Here is a 19,192-nt window from a genome sequence, read left to right as displayed (position 1 = left end):
AATACCTTAGGCCAGGTAATTTATAAACAATAAAAGGTATTTCTCACAAGTCTGGAAATTGGAAAGTCTAAGATCAAGGCACCGAGAGATTCAGTGTTTAGTGAGGGATCGTGTGCTTCACAGCACTGTCTGCTTGCTTCATCCTCATATGGCAGGAGAATAAGGTGACTCTCTGGAGCCTCTTTTTTAAGGGCACTAATTCCATCCACCTTCTAATACCATCACCTTGGTTATTAGGTGTAATATAAATTGTGTGGGTCGGGCGCAAATAATGATCATGGCAGATAGGAAAAGTATTTATTCTTTTTTGGCCAATGAGACACATTTTCTATGAAATAATAAGAAATGCCTAGCCACATATTAAAAATTTGAGATTTTGGTCTGAGGAGTTAGGAACTAAAAATAGAGATGCCAAATTATCTGAGTGCATGTGGAAGATATTTAAAACAGGTTCGATTTCTGTGTGTGAATTATAAGGTGGAGTGATTTGTCTGGAGTTTGGGGTTAGTGGGAGATGCAGAGTTCTCAACACAGCCACACTGCCCAAGTACTGTGCAGCTCCATGGAGTGCCATTCACAAATATTTGAGTGTGTGACATGGAAAAAGGTTGACATAGCTGCTGTAATCAATAGGATAGGAAATTATTTATGTATTTCCACCCATTTATTTCAATATGAATTTGACCTGGCTTCTGTTTTGATATCATGAAATATAGTCATGTCAACTAGGGGTTGGCAAAGTACTTGCAAGCCAAATCTGACTCAGTGAGAGTTTTTATAAATAAAATTTTATTGGAACACAGCCATGGTCATTTGTCCATGGCTGCCTTTGTGCTACAAAGAAGTTGAGAAGTTGCCATACAAACATATGACCTGCAAAGCCTTAGGTACTTACTGTCTGGCCCTTTACCCAGAGTAGGCCAACTCCTGATCATAGACATTTTTTTTTCCTTTTTCTTAAGAGAAGAAACATGCCTCATGGCTTCTGAGTTTTAACTAATGCCTAGTAATTATGTCTGTCTACTCACAGGGGAGGGTGCTAGTTGCTACAATAGTAGACAATTAGAAACAATTACAGTGTTGAGGAATGATTTTATTAAAAGTATTGAAATATATTCATTATATGAGAAAAATTATAATTCTCAATTATAATTATTGAAAATCTAGATGCCCTTCTATAGTGTTTCATCTGTACATATATACAAAAAAAATAGAATTCATTTAAATTCACTTAAGTAGACTCTGTCCCCAAACCCTCCATGTTTCTTCAGACTCTTCCCAGAGCCCTCGTTTATCATCATCATTTAGTACTGCGTACTGGCAGCACACAAGTTCCTTGTCCATTAGAGACTAAGTGTTTCGTTCCAGTCCAGCACAGGGCTTGTCCCTGGGGTCATCTTCTCCCAACAGAGCTTCAGAAGTAACACCGTCTGGCAGCAGGGCCTGGAGAAGTGAATCACAGTGTGTCCATGAACAAAAGAACCCAGTCTGGCTACTGAAAGTACTGGGGTAGAAAAGAGAAGAAATGTTCACTGTAGGGTTAAAAATGGCCAAGAGGGCTTTTCTCAGGGTTGTGCCTTGGGGTCATTTTTCTTTTCCCCCACTCTCTGCTTTGGTGACTATCTGATGAACTTGCATGATGTGAGAGAGCAGATCGGAAGGCAAGGGTGATTTGTCTGTCTGCCCTAGGGGAGGTGGACTGTAAAGAGATCGGAGACTGCGTCCCAGGAACAGGAGCCACATCCACAGACCTTTGCCTCCCTGCCCTGGAGTACCTCCGCCGCTGCTCTCAGGTACTGGGAGAAATTGTCCCTTAAACCTGCCTCACGGGTGTTCCCAAAATACGAGCAGATATCTTTTGCTGAAACCCAGGAGAGACACTGTCTTCTGTGTGAGAAGATGGGAGCTTAGCCTTGGAATATATATTTTTGTTCCTACCCTTTCCATGAAGAAAAACAAAAGATATACTGGGACACTCGATGAGATCCTCAGATGCCCGAAACTTCTCACCTCCGCTCAGACATCATAATCTACCATAATCTCTGCTTGCATCAGCCTGTAGAGAAGGGGTCACAGGACCATGGGAGGTCTTCCTGGTAGTACTAAAAAGTGGACCATGGAAAACACACACACACACACACACACACACACACGAGGGATATGTTCAGTTAAGATCTCATGAAGAGATCCAGTAAAACAATGCTTATCTAAATGCACCTTCATTGTGCATTTTCCTTGTCTTTGACAAGCAGGACAATGTTCCCTCCTCAAAACATTTTCTCCTCAGGCTCAGAGACAGCCCTCTCTGTGTGTGTGTTTTTTTTCCTGTTTTCTCAGGTTGTATACCAGGCCTCTTCTGGGGTCCACCTGCCTGTCTGTCTGTGATACCACTGAGTCCCATGAGTTGGAGAGGAGAGATGCTTCTGATTTCTTCCCCCAGCTGCCTTCCCCAGGCCCCATATGCTGCCCACCCCCCCAGCCTCCTTCCACCCCAGGTCCTTCCCTCTCACTCAGGGCTCCAGCCACATTTCCCTAGTTTCTAGAACTATGTGGACCCAGCAGGCATGATTCTAATTCATGAAACTGTTGGAGTCCTGGGGGACTGTGCTCCAGCAGCAGAGGAGAATAAGGAGCCCAGCCACCTGCTCTTCAGCCCTGCTTCTAAGACTTCACCTCTCCCTTGCTGCCCTCAGACACCTCCATTTCTCCTCTGCTCTTGCCCCTCTCTTTCCTGACAGGTTGGGTCAGGGATGGGGAAGCCAGAGGCTTGTATTTCATCTTCCTATAGACTCTTCTCAGGGATCCCCCACAGGCAAATTCTTGACATGTTCATGGTTCCTTTAGTAGGGTTATAAAACTCTTGTAATCAAGATACTGAAAAATCATCCACTAATTTTTATTAGCATTGCTACTGAGCTATTTCATCATCTTCATGGGATAAATGTCCCTTGTAAGCTCCCTTATAAATCATCACAAACTAACTTCAAAACGTTTCCTGTGTCCCCTTTGTCACTGCTGTATACTTTAATTGTTCTTTTACTCCCAGAGTACAGATTTTTTCAATATCTAATTATAGCATTTGGATTTTCTTTTTTTTATTGTTCAGTTACTGGCCAAAATCTACAAAATGCCCTTGAAGCCAATATTCCTTAGCGGGCGGCTTGCTAGTTTGCCTCGAAGACTTCAGGAGCAGTCAGCAAGCAGTGAGGATGGAATCGAGTCGGTCCTGTCTGATTTCGATGATGACACTGGTAAGTTGATTGATTGGCCTAAACCAGATTATTTGCTATGTGCATAGTCCCAGAAGTTTAAGTCAGATGTTAAGTAGCTTACAGTTATAAAAGTAGTCCTCCTTTTTTTATTTTTTATATCAAAATAAGTTTGCCTAAAGTTCATATGGTCTTTTCAAAAACAGCACTTTACAATCAGTGCTTCCAAACCTTGGTCTTGAAGATGCAGCTTTGCAGATTCCACTAAATTTAGTTTCAAACTCCAAATTCTCTTGAATTGAGCAAATTGGAAAGAAGTTGCACTAGTGCATTTCGTACTTAAATTGGCTAGTAATTGTCTTTAATAGCTTTTTGGAAACACAATCATTATATAATTACTTCCTGCAGGACTATTTGGTTAGAGACTGGGGAAATTAAGTCATTACTGAAGAGGGAAGCTATTTTGTGACTGGTGAAGCTGAAGGCTCAGGAAAAGAATCAAAAGAATCTGATTTAAATTAGGTCCCACGTACTCTCCTGTGAATCAGAGTTCAAGCTAGTAACTTGGAATAATTTTCAGGTAGGTTAACTCATGTTCACACCAACTGTCTTCTGTCTCAGAAGACCCTTCCTGTTCCACTGTAAGAAATGGAAAGTATAGGACTGGAGTTGTAGCTCAGCGGTAGAGCACTCACCTAGCACATGGGAGGTGCTGGGTTCAATCCTCAGCACCACATAAAAATAAATAAATAAAATAGACACATAAAAAATAAAACATAATTATTTAAAAAAAGAAATGGCAATTATACCTTAAATAAACCTATTTGGTGTGATATATTGTTTCAAGTCCTTACAAAAGAACTTTTGGGGAGAGGTTTTTCACCTGCTTTCATTTCACTGTCACAAATTTATGGAGGTGACAGGAAGATTTACAGTTTTGGATAGGGATTATCTTATAGTAAAACCTCACTAGTTCTGATTGGTTGAGAGGAAGCACTAAATGAAAAATAAATATCAAATATAGAGAACAAATACTGAATATTCACTAGATGTTAATGTAGTTTTTATTTTAATGATTAGATAAGAATAATTTTACCCACTTGAATCAAAGTGTGGAATATGATATGTCAAGAAATTTGTAATGTTTTGAACAACCAACAATAAAAAATTTTTTAAAAAAAGAATAATTTTTACTTAGCATTTGAAATCTCCAATCCATATAATTATAAGCAGAAGCTAATGTTATTAATTTATAATACAGTCTTTAAAACAATCATAAATGTTGATGTATTACCATGAGCATTCTTCTTCACATTTGTGCAAATAATTAATCCACTTTTTTCAAGGAGGCCCATCTTCTTATGGATAAAGCTCAGCCAAGAACCTATCTAAAGTTGGTTCCACATTATCAATTCTAGGATCTTCAAGTTATGTATGAAACTCAGATCAAAGAATAAAGTTAAAAGCTACAAGTCAGTTTTAAAACTGCACAATTCACAGCATTAATAGATCCTGAGGTACCATTTCTCTGGAACATAATTACTCCCCCACCTTGAAAATTCAAACATATCCAAAACTAGACAGAGGACAGAGTATACAAAAATATAGAGATAATATACAAAACTGGACATAATGGTATCACCCTCTTTCAACTCCTATCAATTTATGACTAATCTCAGGTGATGTCTATTTTCCTTTTCTTTCCCTCTGTTTTAATTTAAGGCAAAACCCAAATCATTTTAGTATTCCATCTGGAAATATTTCAGTACATGTGCTTTAAATATAATATAGGATACAGAGATATTTTCTGTATTTCCCCCTTAGTTCTTATATGGGCTCTTTGTCTGGAACTAGGAATCCAACTAATTTAAGATTGATTGATCAGAGAAAGCATAAAAATTTTATTAATTTTACATGAGCATGGAGATCTTCACAAAAGTAAAGTTCAAAGAAATGACCAAAGCATAATGCTTTTATAGTTTTTAGACAAAACACAATAAATTTGTGAAAAAAATAACAATATAAATGGATCTCTAGGCTAAGGTAGTAAACTCTAGGGATGTTCCTAAGAGATGCATTGGGGAGAGAAGGTAGAAGATATGGATTATTTCAATAGTTTGTTCATTCAGGTTCATTATGTACCAGTTACCAGTCTATGGTGATCAAAGCTGTTATCCATCCTTGGCATGGGAAGGTCATCCCTCTAAAAGAATCTCTGTCTTGTTGCATGTAGGAAAAGATAGGCCAGATGGCCCTTTCTAAAATTATGGTTTTTCAAGTGATTTGAGCTAGAAATAACCAATATGCCATCTCAGCACATTTTGAGATGGTATGTCCTTCAATAACAGGCATTAATTACCACAATGTCATTATCATACCTGAACATAAACAATGGTGGATTAGAGGTTGCCTGGGCTGCAATGAGGAGCTAGTGCTTGATGGTTACAGGGTTCTGTGTGAGATGATGAAATAGCTGTAGTGCACAACATTGTGCATCTAATTAATGCCACTCAATTGTACCTATAAAAATGGCTAACTTGCTATTTTTTGTTGTATTTATTTGCCACAATAAAATCATTTTCACCAGGTGTGGTGGTGCACACCTGTAATCCCAGAGACCTGGGAGTCTGAGGCAATAGGATCACAAGTTCAAAGCCAGCCTCAGCAACAGTGAGGCACTAAGTAATTCATTGAGACCCTGTCTCTAAATAAAATACAAAATAGGGCTGGGGATGTGGTTCAGTGGCCAAGTTCCCCTGAGTTCAATTCCCAGTATCCCCCCCCCATAAAAAAGAAAAAAGTCATTTTTCAAAAAAGACTAAGATGATTAAACTAAAAAGAAAACTTAATTCTTTTGCTAATATTAGCTCCCAAGAAATCCAACAATCATTTCAATATAGAATTTACAGACCATATCACCCTTTTTTCACAATTTTTATTGGTGCGTTTTATTGTACATCGCGCATGCATAATACATACTGTACATTCGTGCATGTGCACAATGTAATGGTATAATTTGGACACTTTCACTCCTCAACACTTTCCTCTTCCCTCTGTCCCTTTCCTCTCCTGAATCCCCTTGATTTCATGACATCTTCCCCCACTTTTCCTTTTTCCTCTCTAGCTTGCACATGAGAGAAAACTTCTGACCCTTGACCTTGTGACTTATTTTGCTTAATATGATGGTTTCTAGTTCCATTCATTTTCCTGTAAATGACAATTTCATTTTTCCTTATGGCTGAATAAAACTTCATTTTATAAGTGTGTGTGTGTGTGTGTGTGTGTATATTAGAGAGAGAGAGAGAGGGAGAGAAAGAAAATAAATATATATGTAATATATATTTCTTTTCTTTATCCTTTATACATTGATGTATACCTAGACTGGTTCAATATTTGGCTATTGTGAATTGTGCTGCTATAAATATGGATATGCATGTATCACTGAAGTGTGATAACTTTAATTCTTTAGGATAAATACTGAGGAGTTGTATATAGCATATGGTGGTTCCATGCCTAGGCTTTTGAGAAGCCTCCATATTGATATCCATGGTTGTTCTAATTTACAATCCCACTAACAGTGTAAAAGAATTCCTTTTTCTCCATATCCTTTCCAGCATTTATTATTGTTTATATTCTTAATGACTGCCATTCTGACTGGTGTACAATGAAATCTCAGTGTAATTTTGATTGGCATTTCCCTAATTGCTAATTATGTTGACCATTTTTTCATGTATTTGTTGCTGGCCATTTGTATTCTTTTGAGAAGTATCTGTTTAATTAATTTGCCCATTTATTAATTGGGTTGATTTTTTTGGAGTAAAGTTTGAGTTCTTTATAAATTATAGGTATTAATCCTCAGAAGAATAGCTAGCAAGGATTTTCTACCATTTTGTGGGTTCTCTGTTCACATTCCTGTTTCCTTTGCTGTGTAGAAGCTTTTTAATTTAATGCCATCCAATTTATTAATTCTTATAATCATTTCCTGAGCTTTAGGGGTTCTATTGAGAAAGTTGTTGCCTGTGACTATAAGTTGGGGTGTTGAACCTACATAGTTTCTAGGAGTTGCATAGTTTCTGTCTAATTCCAAGGCCTTTGATCTATTTTGAGTTGATCTGTGCAGGGTGAGAGATAAGGATCGAGTCGCATTCTTCTACATATGGGTAACCAGTTTTCCCAATACCATTTGTTAAAAGAGGCTATCTTTTCTCCAATGTATGTTTTTTGGCACTTTTGTCAGATGACTGTAGATGTGTGAGTTTGTGCCTTCAATTCTGTACCACTGATTTACGTTTCTGTTTTTATGCCAGTACCATGCAGTTTTTGTTACTTTATCTCTGTAGTATAATTTGAAGCCAGGTATTATGATGCTTCCAGTATTACTTTTTTGGCTTAAAATTGCTTTTTGCTATTCTTGGTAGTTCTAAAATTTATTTGGAAGAATAAACTATTTTTACTAGTTCTGTCATTGGTATTTTGAAGGGGATTGCAGTGAATCTGTATATTGCTTTTGATAGTAAGGCATAATTAATATCATTAAAATGGCCAATCTGTGAACACGGGAGGTCTTTCTATCTTCTGAGGTCTTCACTTTATTTCTTCAGGGCTACAGTTTTCATTTTAGAGGTCTTTCACCTCCTTGGTTAGATTTATTCCTAGGTATTTTTTTATGAATAGGATTGTTTACCTGATTTCTTTCTCAGAAGCTTCATTATTATTATATAGGAAAACTATTGACTTTTGTATATTGATTTAGGAACCTGCTACTTTGCCAAATTTGTTTATTGGCTCTAACAGTCTTGGTGAAATTTTTTAGATCTAGATATAGGATCATATTATCTGCAAACAGTGATAATTTGACTTCTTTCTTTTCTATTTTTAGCCTTTTTATTTCCTCCTCTTGCCTAATTGCTCTGGCTAGAATTTCTAGCATTATATTAAATAGGAGTAGTAAGAATGCTTATCCTTTTCTTCTCCCAGATTTTCAAGGAAATGCCTTTAGTTTTTCCCCATTTACTATGAGGTTGGCTTTGAGTTTTTCATATATAGCCTCTATAATGTTGAGATAGGTTCCTTTTATCCCTAGTTTATTCAGTGGTTTTTATCACAAATGCTAAAATTTTGTTAAAGGCCTTCTCTGCAACTATTTAGTGATTTTTGTCCTTGGTACTATTTGTGTAATAAATTATTAATTTTTATTAAGCCATCCTTGCATCTTTGTATGCCACAACCAAGTTGGTTTTATTCCAATCTTAATAAAAATAAATTGTGTTCAACAACATTTTTTTGCATCTAAGTTCATCAGGGATATGTAGTTTTCTTTCCTTGATGTGTCCTTATTTGATAAGAGTGTGATACTGGATTTATAGAATGCATTTAGAAGTGTTCCATCTCTTTCTATTTCATGGAATAATTTGAGGAGCATTGGCATCAGTTTTACTTTAAAGATTTGGTAGAATTTAGTTGAGAATACATTCAGTCCTATGCTTTTCTTTGTTGGAAGGCTTTTAATTATTGCTTGTATCTCATTACAAGTTATTGGTCTATTTAGGTTTTCTATGTCCTCTTGATTCAGTTTTGACAGATAATATTTATCTAGACATATATTCTATATATGCTACGTTTTCCAATTTATTAGAGTATAAGTTTTCAAAATATTCCCTAATGGATTTCTGTTATGTCTGTGGTGATTTCTCCTTTCCCATCTCTAATTTTATTAATTTGGTCTTCTTTTTCTTTTGATTAGTTTGAAAAATGGCTATATCACCTTTTTATTAAAGGGCAGTTTAGTTCTCCCTTTGCTTTGTCAGAACATGTAAATAATAATCTGTCCCTGTATATGTAGGCAGTGAACACTAACACCCCCAGGTAGTGTCTCACATCTGATGTGCTTGACTGCTTAGAGAAATTTTTAATCGAATCTTGCCATGATTCTTCATGATGTTTAACTGGATTGCACAGAGATCTGCTTTTTTGGTCTCCAGGTCTAATAGAAGTTTGGATTATCCTGTTAGAGCAGCTCACAGCAGCTGTGTCCAACTGTCCACGTCAGCACCAACCACCAACCTTGGATTTACTCTTTGAGCTGTTGAGAGATGTTACCAAAACACCTGGTAAATATGTCTATGTCTGATTTTGGAGGGAGGGATGTTATCCAGAAAAACCATCCTGAAAAAAACCATATGTCTACCTGTTTTCACTGTTTCCTACACTTAATGCAAAGCTTCACTCATAATAGGTGTTCAGTAGGTATTTAATGCATCATAGCCATTCAATAATATGTAAGATATAATATTGGGGACATATGTTCATACTTTTTCCTTCCAGTCCATTTATAAAGGTCCCATGGTGGTCATTTAGGTGTGTTGGAGTCCCACATTAATTGGGCCTAGGCTGTTGTATCCATGTCTCCATGAGCCAATGGGCTCTGCCATGGTTCTGTGATCCCAGTCTTCTTCCTTGGACAGATCATTCAGTGCATGTTCTGGGCCCAGGGTCATCAGGAGGGCTCACCAGGTCTACTGCTTGCATCCACAAACCACTCACAAATATATGCAGTAGTCAGACAGCCACATCTTATTTGTATAAAGGTCATACGTCATTAAATTTGGAAAAAGACATTTAATACATAGTGCAGTCCTCTGCCTGTATAAGGGGATAGGGACCTTAGAAATCTTTTTCTGAATTAATCCAGTTTAGCACACACAGTTCTTCACCCCAGTTTCTTCAAGTTCAAAGAAACTTGTTATAGGAATTTGAGTTTTTAGTAAGAGTCAGAACTCTAAATGAAACCACTAATTTGCTGAGAAGAAGAGACCTATTGTCACCATTTTGAGTACTTGATACTATTTAGAATTCATAGCAATTTTTAAACGAATTTTTTTCAGAAAAAAAAACTCATGTCAAAAAGCTAAAAGCCTTCCATCAAAGAAAAAGCAAGTATCTTATAGAACTAATTATATGATACTCTTTCTAAATCTGTCTTACTGCTAAGTACCATTTTCTATTTTCACATTAATTGCCACTAAATGTATATGAAAGCATTTAACCCAATAATTCTCTTAGGACTCTCTCATATAAGGAAATAAATAGTAATGAAGACAAAATTGTATGAGTGCCAAAACATCCTAATGCAAAAAACTTAGGAACACCTTAAATGGAAAACAGATTATTTATATTCTTTACCATAATTAACTGAAGGATTTAATATCCACAAATAATATTTAATGACATAATTGTTTATAAGTCATTATGTTAAAATTTATATACTATGGAGTATAATTACTACAATATAAAATTTTAGGCATTTATGAAAGTACATATGCATTAAAAACCTAATAGAAATATATGAAATGTTATATCTCAGGGGGGTTTTTTCCTTCTTTTTATTATCATATTTTTCATATAAAAAAGGTATCTCGCTTTTAAAGTCAGAATTTTAGTAATTTATTCTATAAGGAAGCACAAAAATTGTACTTATAGCATTATCTATAAAAGCAAAATGTTAGAAACATCTTAAACGTCCATCAGTAAAGGAATGAAAAAGTAAACCGTTTCATATATATACAATGGGAATACTATATGTGGCCCTAAAAATAAGGAATATCTCAATTTGCATATCAAATATGAAGATCAAGGTTTACATTTTTCTCCTTTATGTAAAAGTATCTTTAAAAACTTCAAAGCAGCATGGTGGTTAACACCTGTAGTTCCAGCTACTTGGGAGGCTGAAGCAGGAGGATGGCTTGAGCCCAGAAGTTCAGGGACACCCTATGAAAAGAAATAAATAAAACTCAATATTTCTTTATATTCTACATAAAAATGCATATATATTTTAAGGGTGTTTTCTTACATGCATATACGTATCTAAGTGTTTACATCTAAGGACCCAGGGACTAGGATTTGATTAAATATTTTAGCATCATTGATATTTGAAATTTTTATAAGAGTTTATTCATATATTACTTAATATAACTATAGTCATGCAGAAATAAAAGAAGAAAATTTACATTGACTAAGGAATACTAATGGTAATTCTTTTCCCCTGTACCTTCTCAGATAATGGAGAGATCTTTCAAGTTTCATTTCTGATCCTGACCTTTCTTTTTCAGGACCGGGGTTTGGAATCTATGCAGTTGTTCACCTTCTTCTTCCCGTGATGTCCCTATGGCTCCGTCGTAGCCATAAAGACCATTCCTACTGGGACGTGGCTTCTGCGAACTTCAAGCACGCCATTGGTCTGTCCTGCGAGCTGGTGGTGGAGCACATTCAAAGCTTTCTACACTCAGGTAGTAATGGCACCACAGCAGGTCATTCTGGGCATTGCTTTAGCAGGCAGCATCATTGTCCAAAAGTGCTTAGTGGATACCTAGCACAAATACTTTTGTCCTGGGAATAATTAAAATAGAATTACATGGTCAATGCCAGCCTTATAAGAGTATATCATCCTCCAACAGAATAAATATATGTGTAATTGAAAATAAAACACCCAATAACAGCTCTAGCCTAACTCCAAGTACATAATATACTACAAAGAAAAAGAAAAGAAAGAAGGAAGAAATATTGCTGTAGCTGGGAGTGAGGAGGGTGTATCCTGCTTCATCCAGGAATATTAAATGAAGGAAATAGCCCTTCAGAAAAGGCTTTAATTATGGACAAGACATTGACAGTTTAGAGATAGAAGTTTCTTACTATCTGGCACTTTGAAAAAGATATGGAGCTGGGCATAATGCAGCATGCCTGTAATCTCAGCAACCGGGAAGGCTGAGGCTGGAAAACTGTAAGTTCAAGGCCAGTCTCAGCAAGATCTTGTCTCAAAAAGCATACAGGGCTGTTGCTCAGTGGTTAAGCACTCCTGGGTTCAATCCCCAGTACCACCCCCCCACCACCACCAAAATGTGGAAGTGTGGGATGAAGAGCATGTCGAAGTTAGCAGAGGCAGGAGAAATATATTAGTTTGGAACCCATGGAACCACAGTTGTGAAATGTAGAGTCTTGTTCATGACCTGTCACAAAAATATCTGGAGGTTTGGGAGAAGAAACATGGCTGCTAACAGAGATAGAGGAAGAGAGATAGAAAGAGGAAGAAGAAGAGAGAGGGAGGGAGAGATAGATATATACAGGAGGGGGGGGAGGGCGAGAGAGAGTCTGCTTGCTGGGAAGATATACTAAGGAGAACTTGACCCTGAAGGAGAATTTCAAAGTATAGGAAAGAAAACAAGTAGGTTTTTCCACATGAGATGGCAACTGTGTCCCTAGGGGTCAACGTTCTTGACCAGAGCATTGTTTAGCATGGCACAGGACCTGGAGGATTCTACTGCAAATTCCTCCTATGGCATCATAAGGACCTCAAGGGGAAAAAAAGTAGATGTATTCCTTGAATTGAGCATTTGAATGTGATTTCCAGGATTCTTATATCCTCTCATCTGAGAATAGTATGCAGACAGAGCCAAGAAGTGGTAGGACTAGGACATTTAGTTCAATTTAATTTGGCTGTCAGCAGTAAGGAAGGTGAATTCTAATTGTCCATTTAAGTTTAAATTTTTAATCAATATTCAGGCTATCTCATATTTTCTGTTCCATTTAAGCATATGAATTATTATATAGTTAACTTTGAAAGTTTAGATCAACACATAAACATGAACCATATGGATGAAACAAGCTAAAACTGGGTAACAATCCAAGAGAAGAATTTTGTTAGGGGGTGTTCTTTTCCCCACATATGTATGTGTCTCTATCAGACTCTCCTCTCTTGCTAGCTATTTCAATGTATCCCTTTATACTGGAGTTGTACAAATCTTAGATTTTCTTCTTCCTATAGACATCAGGTACGAGAGCATGATCAACACCATGCTAAAAGACCTCTTTGAGTTGCTGGTGGCGTGTGTGGCCAAGCCTACAGAAACCATCTCCAGAGTGGGCTGTTCTTGCATTAGGTGAGACAAAGCTTCCCTGGCTCCCCACAAAGTTGTAGGTTTCATTACAAAATCCAAGGAATTTATCTTTTGTAGTAGCAATCCACTTTGGGGATTGATTTTTCTAAGTAAAACTGAGCAAGTACTAATAAGTTTTCAAATATCTGTTGTATCAGGCATCCTTACAAGGTACTCTGGTGCACAGGAAGTAACCTAAGTCAAGATTCCTACCATCAGGGAACTCAATGTGTATTCAAAATGACATGAAAGAGATGGTCACATGACAAAGGATGATCATATGGAATAATCGAATGCCAAGGCAGGGTAGGAGGTGTAGGGAGAAGGATAAGCAGGAAGAATTTTGGTGGGTAGTGACACTTGGTCAGATCCTCCAAACCAAGTAAGGTTTCCAGAGGTGGGAACATCCTGAGCAGGAGAGTAAAGTAAACAGATGCATAGAGATAAGCATGATAAGTGACAATAAGGGGTTTGTTTCCTATGAATGTAGAAGAGTGGTAGAAATGTCCTAGAAAGAAAAAAATAAATGCAGAATACATACAGTCCTGCATATGAGCCTAAGCCGAAACTCTGGCCTGTTTGTAATGGGGATCTGTTGATAATTCTGTATTAAAGTGGTTTAGGAAATAGTATTTTGAGAGTGGAATGGCAGGTGGAGGGACAGCAAGAGTGATTGGAAACAGGAAGCCCTTCACATAAGGCCCTAAATTTTGTGGTAACAGGATGAATGGATTCAAGACTTTTTTCCTTGTTTCTTTTGGCAGATACGTCCTGGTGACAGCGGGCCCAGTGTTCACTGAGGAGATGTGGCGGCTGGCTTGCTGTGCCTTGCAAGACGCCTTCTCCGCCACCCTCAAGCCAGTGAAGGTAAGCTGTTTGAAGGAAAGCACCCAAGTGGTCTCTTCCACAGCCCACCAAGCACAGGGCCACATCAGATCCCAGGCTGGGCCTGGCATTGAGAACCAGGAAACACCCAGTAAACACATGCTCTTTCTCCCTAGGACCTGCTTGGCTGCTTCCACAGTGGCACTGAGAGCTTCAGCGGGGAAGGCTGCCAGGTGCGGGTGGCAGCCCCCTCCTCCTCCCCCAGTGCCGAGGCCGAGTACTGGCGTATCCGAGCCATGGCCCAACAGGTAAGGGCTGGGCTTTGGCTCTCGGGGCCTCAGAAGCTTCACGTGTATGCCAGGATTCCTTCCTGAAGGTCTCGCATCACCAAACTGCCTTTCATTCCCTTAGGACCATATACATCCTGGCCCTGACCTCTGGTCAGCACCACTCTTCCCAGGAATGACATTAGCCTAGGCACCTGCATCACCCCCTCTCCACCTTCCCTCGCTTGATGCACCATCAAGTACCCAGATCAAACAGAGGCCTTCCTGCAGCCTGACCTCTTTATGCATAAAAAACCTGCTTAGGCTACTTATAAGTGTTTGCTTAACTATTGTTACTGCTAAACTATGAGTGCCTAATGATAGCAGATTTATTTGATTTTTTTTTAAATCTCCTGTGCAGAACACAGATCTTAACATTTAAAAGTGGCTTAAAATTTGAATTCAATGTAACTGGTCAGTAAAATATATCCCCCCATACAAGAATCATTGCATATCAATGGCTTTTCCCTTAAAAGTTGCAAATGTTAGTTGTGAGCTCCAGAGGAGCAGAGAATATATCCTAGACATTTGCCTTTGGTGATCCTAGAGCAAAGCAAAGAGGAGGTGCTTAGGATATGTTTGTTGAATCGATGAATTACTGAATCACAGAAGGCCTCATGGCATTACACAACATGGAAATCTCCCTCTAAGAAACTCAGCAGTACAACTAAGTGCTGTCCGTAAGTTCACATATATTCTTAACAGTGCTGTTCACGAGAGTAAAAGAAGTGAAAATGGACTAATTCCCAACAACTGACTAGCCCAACACCCCATCACAAGTTTGAAGTGTGTTCATAACATGCAGCTATTTTGACTATATATGTGTAAAATGTGAAAGTTTTACACATGTATAGGAACTGTCACATTTGAATTACATTTGAAGAAAGACTTGGATGCTATATTCAGAAAGCTCCATTTCTCTACTAGATCTGCTTGGATTCTTAATAAAAAATTTCCCCCAGCACACAGACAATCTCGGATCCCCTGATTATCAATGGAAGGGACTCAGTTACCTCCACACGGTCAGTTGAGAAGTTTCCTGGCAGGCCTGGCTTCTGAAGAGCTTTCCCCAGCAACACTGAGATAGTGGGACAAGAGTCTTCTTCCATCAGCCTCTCACACCTTCTGCTGAGCACCTTCATAACATCCTGGGACCTGATGATTCTGCTGGTTCTGAAGGGAGAGAACTAGTCCCTCTGAAGCATCCTTAGTCAGTCTGAGAGAAGAAATAGTAAAACTGTTACAAAGAGGTACTTCCAGCAGTATGGCAACTGTGGATGGCGTGGAAAGAAGACTGGCTCAAACCAAGAGGGGTCCTCCAAAGAGTTTGCAGGCCTGAACAGGAAGCTGTGACACTTGGCTAATTGTCACATGTGCATACATACAGTGGTCTTTGCAGCCATACTGCAGGAATATGAAAATGTCAGTGGCATCTTCTGAAATAAATTGTTAGTAAAGAAGAACAGAGAAGCAATTTAGGCACCTAGAGTTCGTTCTTCCTTCCTTAATCCAAACCTTCCTTTTATATTCACTCTTAAAATAACCCAATATTCAATAATCTGACAATTCTTACGATACTTGGAAAGAAGTGGTTTCCTTAAAAATAGTTAACTACTTCCAATGGTAATTTAAGTCAGGAGAAACGAAATCATTTGGATCAGAGCGCTGACATTTTTTAGTTCCTTCTGTCACTGTGTAATGGAGTAGGCTTAGCCACATCAGTAATCCTGACATAAGTCCTAATTAATTATTCCTGCACTGGATATAAAATGATACCAAACAGATGTCAAATTCAGAGATAATCCTTTATAAATATAGTCCCTTTTTATTTACTTTTAATATTAAATGTCAGTGCTGGCTATTTGGAATATCCTCTACTGTCAGATGATACAAGTGGTAGCATCGTTAGCATCAACAACAGCCATCGTCCATTATTTACTCTAATGCTTTGCATGTATAATACACATAAATTTGTTTAATTAAACATATGTACTAAATGGGAAACCATTATCCTCATTTTATAATAGAGAAACTAGGTAGAAAACAAACAACTCACCAGGTCTACCCAGCTAGTCCCTGGTGGGGTCAGATACAGGATGTTGGGTCCTGAACTGTGTCCCTGTACCCTTGCAGGTATTTATGTTGGACACTCAGTGCTCACCCAAGACTCCCAACAACTTTGATCATGCCCAGTCCTGCCAGCTCATCATTGAGCTGCCTCCTGACGAGAAGCCAAATGGCCACACCAAGAAAAGGTAAGCAGCTAACCTTAAATGCAAAGGGCACCTGTGCCCAAGGAAGTTCATTGATGCCAGTTGTTGCTAATCCAAGCTTTGTCCAAGAATACTGAAAATGTGAAGTCCTTCAGCAGGTTTTCTTAAATATGGTTAGCCTTGTAACCAAAGCTCCCATTTCATTGTTCAAGTTGCCACAACCAAGTAACATAGGGTAGGTGACAAATGGCAGTGTTCTCTCACAGGTCTCTAAGTTAGAGATCAAGGTGTTGGCAGAACTCCTTCTCTCATTTTGGCTTACAGATGGCCATCTTCTGTGTCCCCTCACAAATCCTATCTATGTTTCTGTATCCAATTTCCTCCTCTCATGGAGACCATAGTCATATGGAGTTAGTACCCACCCTAATGACCTCATTTGGACTTCATTACCCTCTTAAAGAACCTTTCTCCAAATACAGCCACATTCTGAAGTACTAGGGGTTAGGACTTCAACATATTAATTTAGAGTAGACACAACCAACTACATGTTATAATCTTTCATAAAACAATTATTGGCCAGGCACCGTGGCTTGCACCTGTGGTCCCAGCCACTAAGGAGGCTGAGGCAATATTTGCACCCAGGAGGTCAAGGCTAGCCCAGACAACAATTATTGTAATTTGAGGCATTGTTCAGATTGTTTCAGTGAGAAATACATAAAATTCTCCATGGGTAATACCACTGTCAGGAAGCCAAAAGAAACATGCTCATTTAAAATACTATCACCCTGCCTAAAAGAGTTGGAGATGAACTTCTGACCATCTAGTGGTAGGCATTTGAGCACTAACTGTAAAATATGAGGGACCGATATTTTCACTAGCATTTTACTCACAAGACACATTCAGAGAGGCTGAGTCACTTACCCAAGGACTCACAAACTTCAAAGTATAAAGCTAGCATCAAAACCAGGTCTGGCTGGGTCCTTTGCCATTGTGGGAGAGAAAGTTGGTGCTGAATGCTTACAACCCTCCACATCCCTAGAGTTTACACCCTAGCCACCAATGTGATGGTATTAGGAGGTGGGACCTCTGGGCAGAAATTAGGTCATGAGGGTGGTCCTCATGAATGGGATTAGTACCATTAAAACAGACATGAGAACTCCCTTGCTGCCACACGAGGACACAGCAAGAAGTCAGCTTTCTGCAAGCTCCAGAGAGCCTCCCCAGAATTGAACCAGGCCAGCACCCTACTCTCCAACTTCCAGAACTGTGAAAAATCAATTTGTTGATTAGATAGCCAATCAATGGTATTTAGTTACAGCAACCTAAGCTTAGACAGATATCACTCATAGACTCTGGGTAATTTGTTCAATAGTTAGTTGGTTAGATTTAGTCAAATGCTTGATACGTACAAAAGGATACATGGAATATTCAAAAGTTTTGAAGCATAAATAAAAACTAGAATAACTATGTACCTGCCACCCAACTTCAGAAATAGAACTTTCCCAATACCCTCTATTCTTTCCCAGTTCCAGTCTCTGCCTCCCTTAACTGCCAGCCACTAGTTTTTAAGTGTCATTTTTGTGTGGGTTATATACCAAAAATTGTGTAATCCTTTCACATTTTAAACATCAATCCGTTTGCAATTTTCATTCTTTTTCTCCTCTTGTCCTTTTTTTTAAATATATATTTCTGGTTCCAATGCAGCCAATTATTCTTCCTGAAAGATTGTTGAAGTAAAAGTAGGAAAAACAACAAAGGAATAGTAACGGGCTGAGTTCAAATTATAAATAAAACATAGAAAAAGTAACATAACCTATTATTATGTCATTGGCTTAAAAGATTCTTAAAATTTGGGGATTGTAAAATATATCAACATGGTTTCATAAATCTATTCATACTCATTGTAGTTAAGTATAACAGGAAAACCATATTAAATTCCTTAGCCAATCCCACTAGAGAACTCAGCCAAACTATATTCTTGGATTTGGCTTTTATATTTAAAAAAAAAAAAGATACAGTGGAAGATGAGTGAGACCAAGAAAAGTTGTTATGTGATGCTCAATTGCATCCATGTCAAAATCACCCATGGGGCTGGGCACAGTAGTGCATGCCTATTATCCCAGCAGCTCTAGAGGCTAATGAAGGAAGATCTCGAGTTCAAAGCCAGCCTCAGAAAAAGTGAGACTCTAAGCAACTCAGTGAGACCCTGTCTCTAAATAAATATGAAACAGGGCTGGGGATATGGCTCAGGAGTGGTTGAGTGCCCCTGAGTTCAGTCCCCAGTACCAAAAAAAAAAAAAAAATACCCATAGGAAAAATAAATTACCTAGAACCAGATTATAGCATTTAAATAAAGAGCTATTTCAGTTAAAAAAAATAAAAATAAAAGAGCTTTGACATCGATAGCCCAAGCATTACACAATTCACATAATCTTAGAGTTTTAAGAAGTTCTTTTACTGTGGATCTGTTTCTCTGAAACTGACATTAGCATGTTTTCAGTGAACCATTTGTTATGCAATCAACTTTCGATTATCCAGTTGTGGGGTTGGCTTTACTTTGCACTTCACATCATAAGCAGGTATGCAATCTTCTTAAAAGAATACTGAGAAAATGGTTCAAAGATTTGGGTACAACAAAAATTGGAAAATACGTTGAAATTCTTGGGTATGCCAGGCACATGCATGGCTGT

General features: G+C 38.2%; 1 protein-coding gene across 1 annotated transcript in view; it reads left to right on the top strand.

The window, feature by feature from the left end:
• Positions 1-19,192, top strand: part of Arfgef3 (ARFGEF family member 3) — a 159,832-nt gene that overhangs the window by 134,333 nt on the left and 6,307 nt on the right. The window contains exons 25-32 of the mRNA XM_027938466.2: positions 1,690-1,793; positions 3,107-3,251; positions 9,191-9,319; positions 11,318-11,494; positions 13,027-13,141; positions 13,903-14,005; positions 14,140-14,271; positions 16,423-16,544. Coding sequence (XP_027794267.2) covers positions 1,690-1,793; positions 3,107-3,251; positions 9,191-9,319; positions 11,318-11,494; positions 13,027-13,141; positions 13,903-14,005; positions 14,140-14,271; positions 16,423-16,544 — 1,027 coding nt within the window. The remainder of the gene's footprint in view (positions 1-1,689; positions 1,794-3,106; positions 3,252-9,190; positions 9,320-11,317; positions 11,495-13,026; positions 13,142-13,902; positions 14,006-14,139; positions 14,272-16,422; positions 16,545-19,192) is intronic.

The sequence above is a fragment of the Marmota flaviventris genome, chromosome 6 (assembly GCF_047511675.1).
Source record: "Marmota flaviventris isolate mMarFla1 chromosome 6, mMarFla1.hap1, whole genome shotgun sequence".
In the NCBI taxonomy this organism is placed as follows: domain Eukaryota; kingdom Metazoa; phylum Chordata; class Mammalia; order Rodentia; family Sciuridae; genus Marmota; species Marmota flaviventris.
This window is presented reverse-complemented; position numbering and strand designations above follow the sequence as displayed.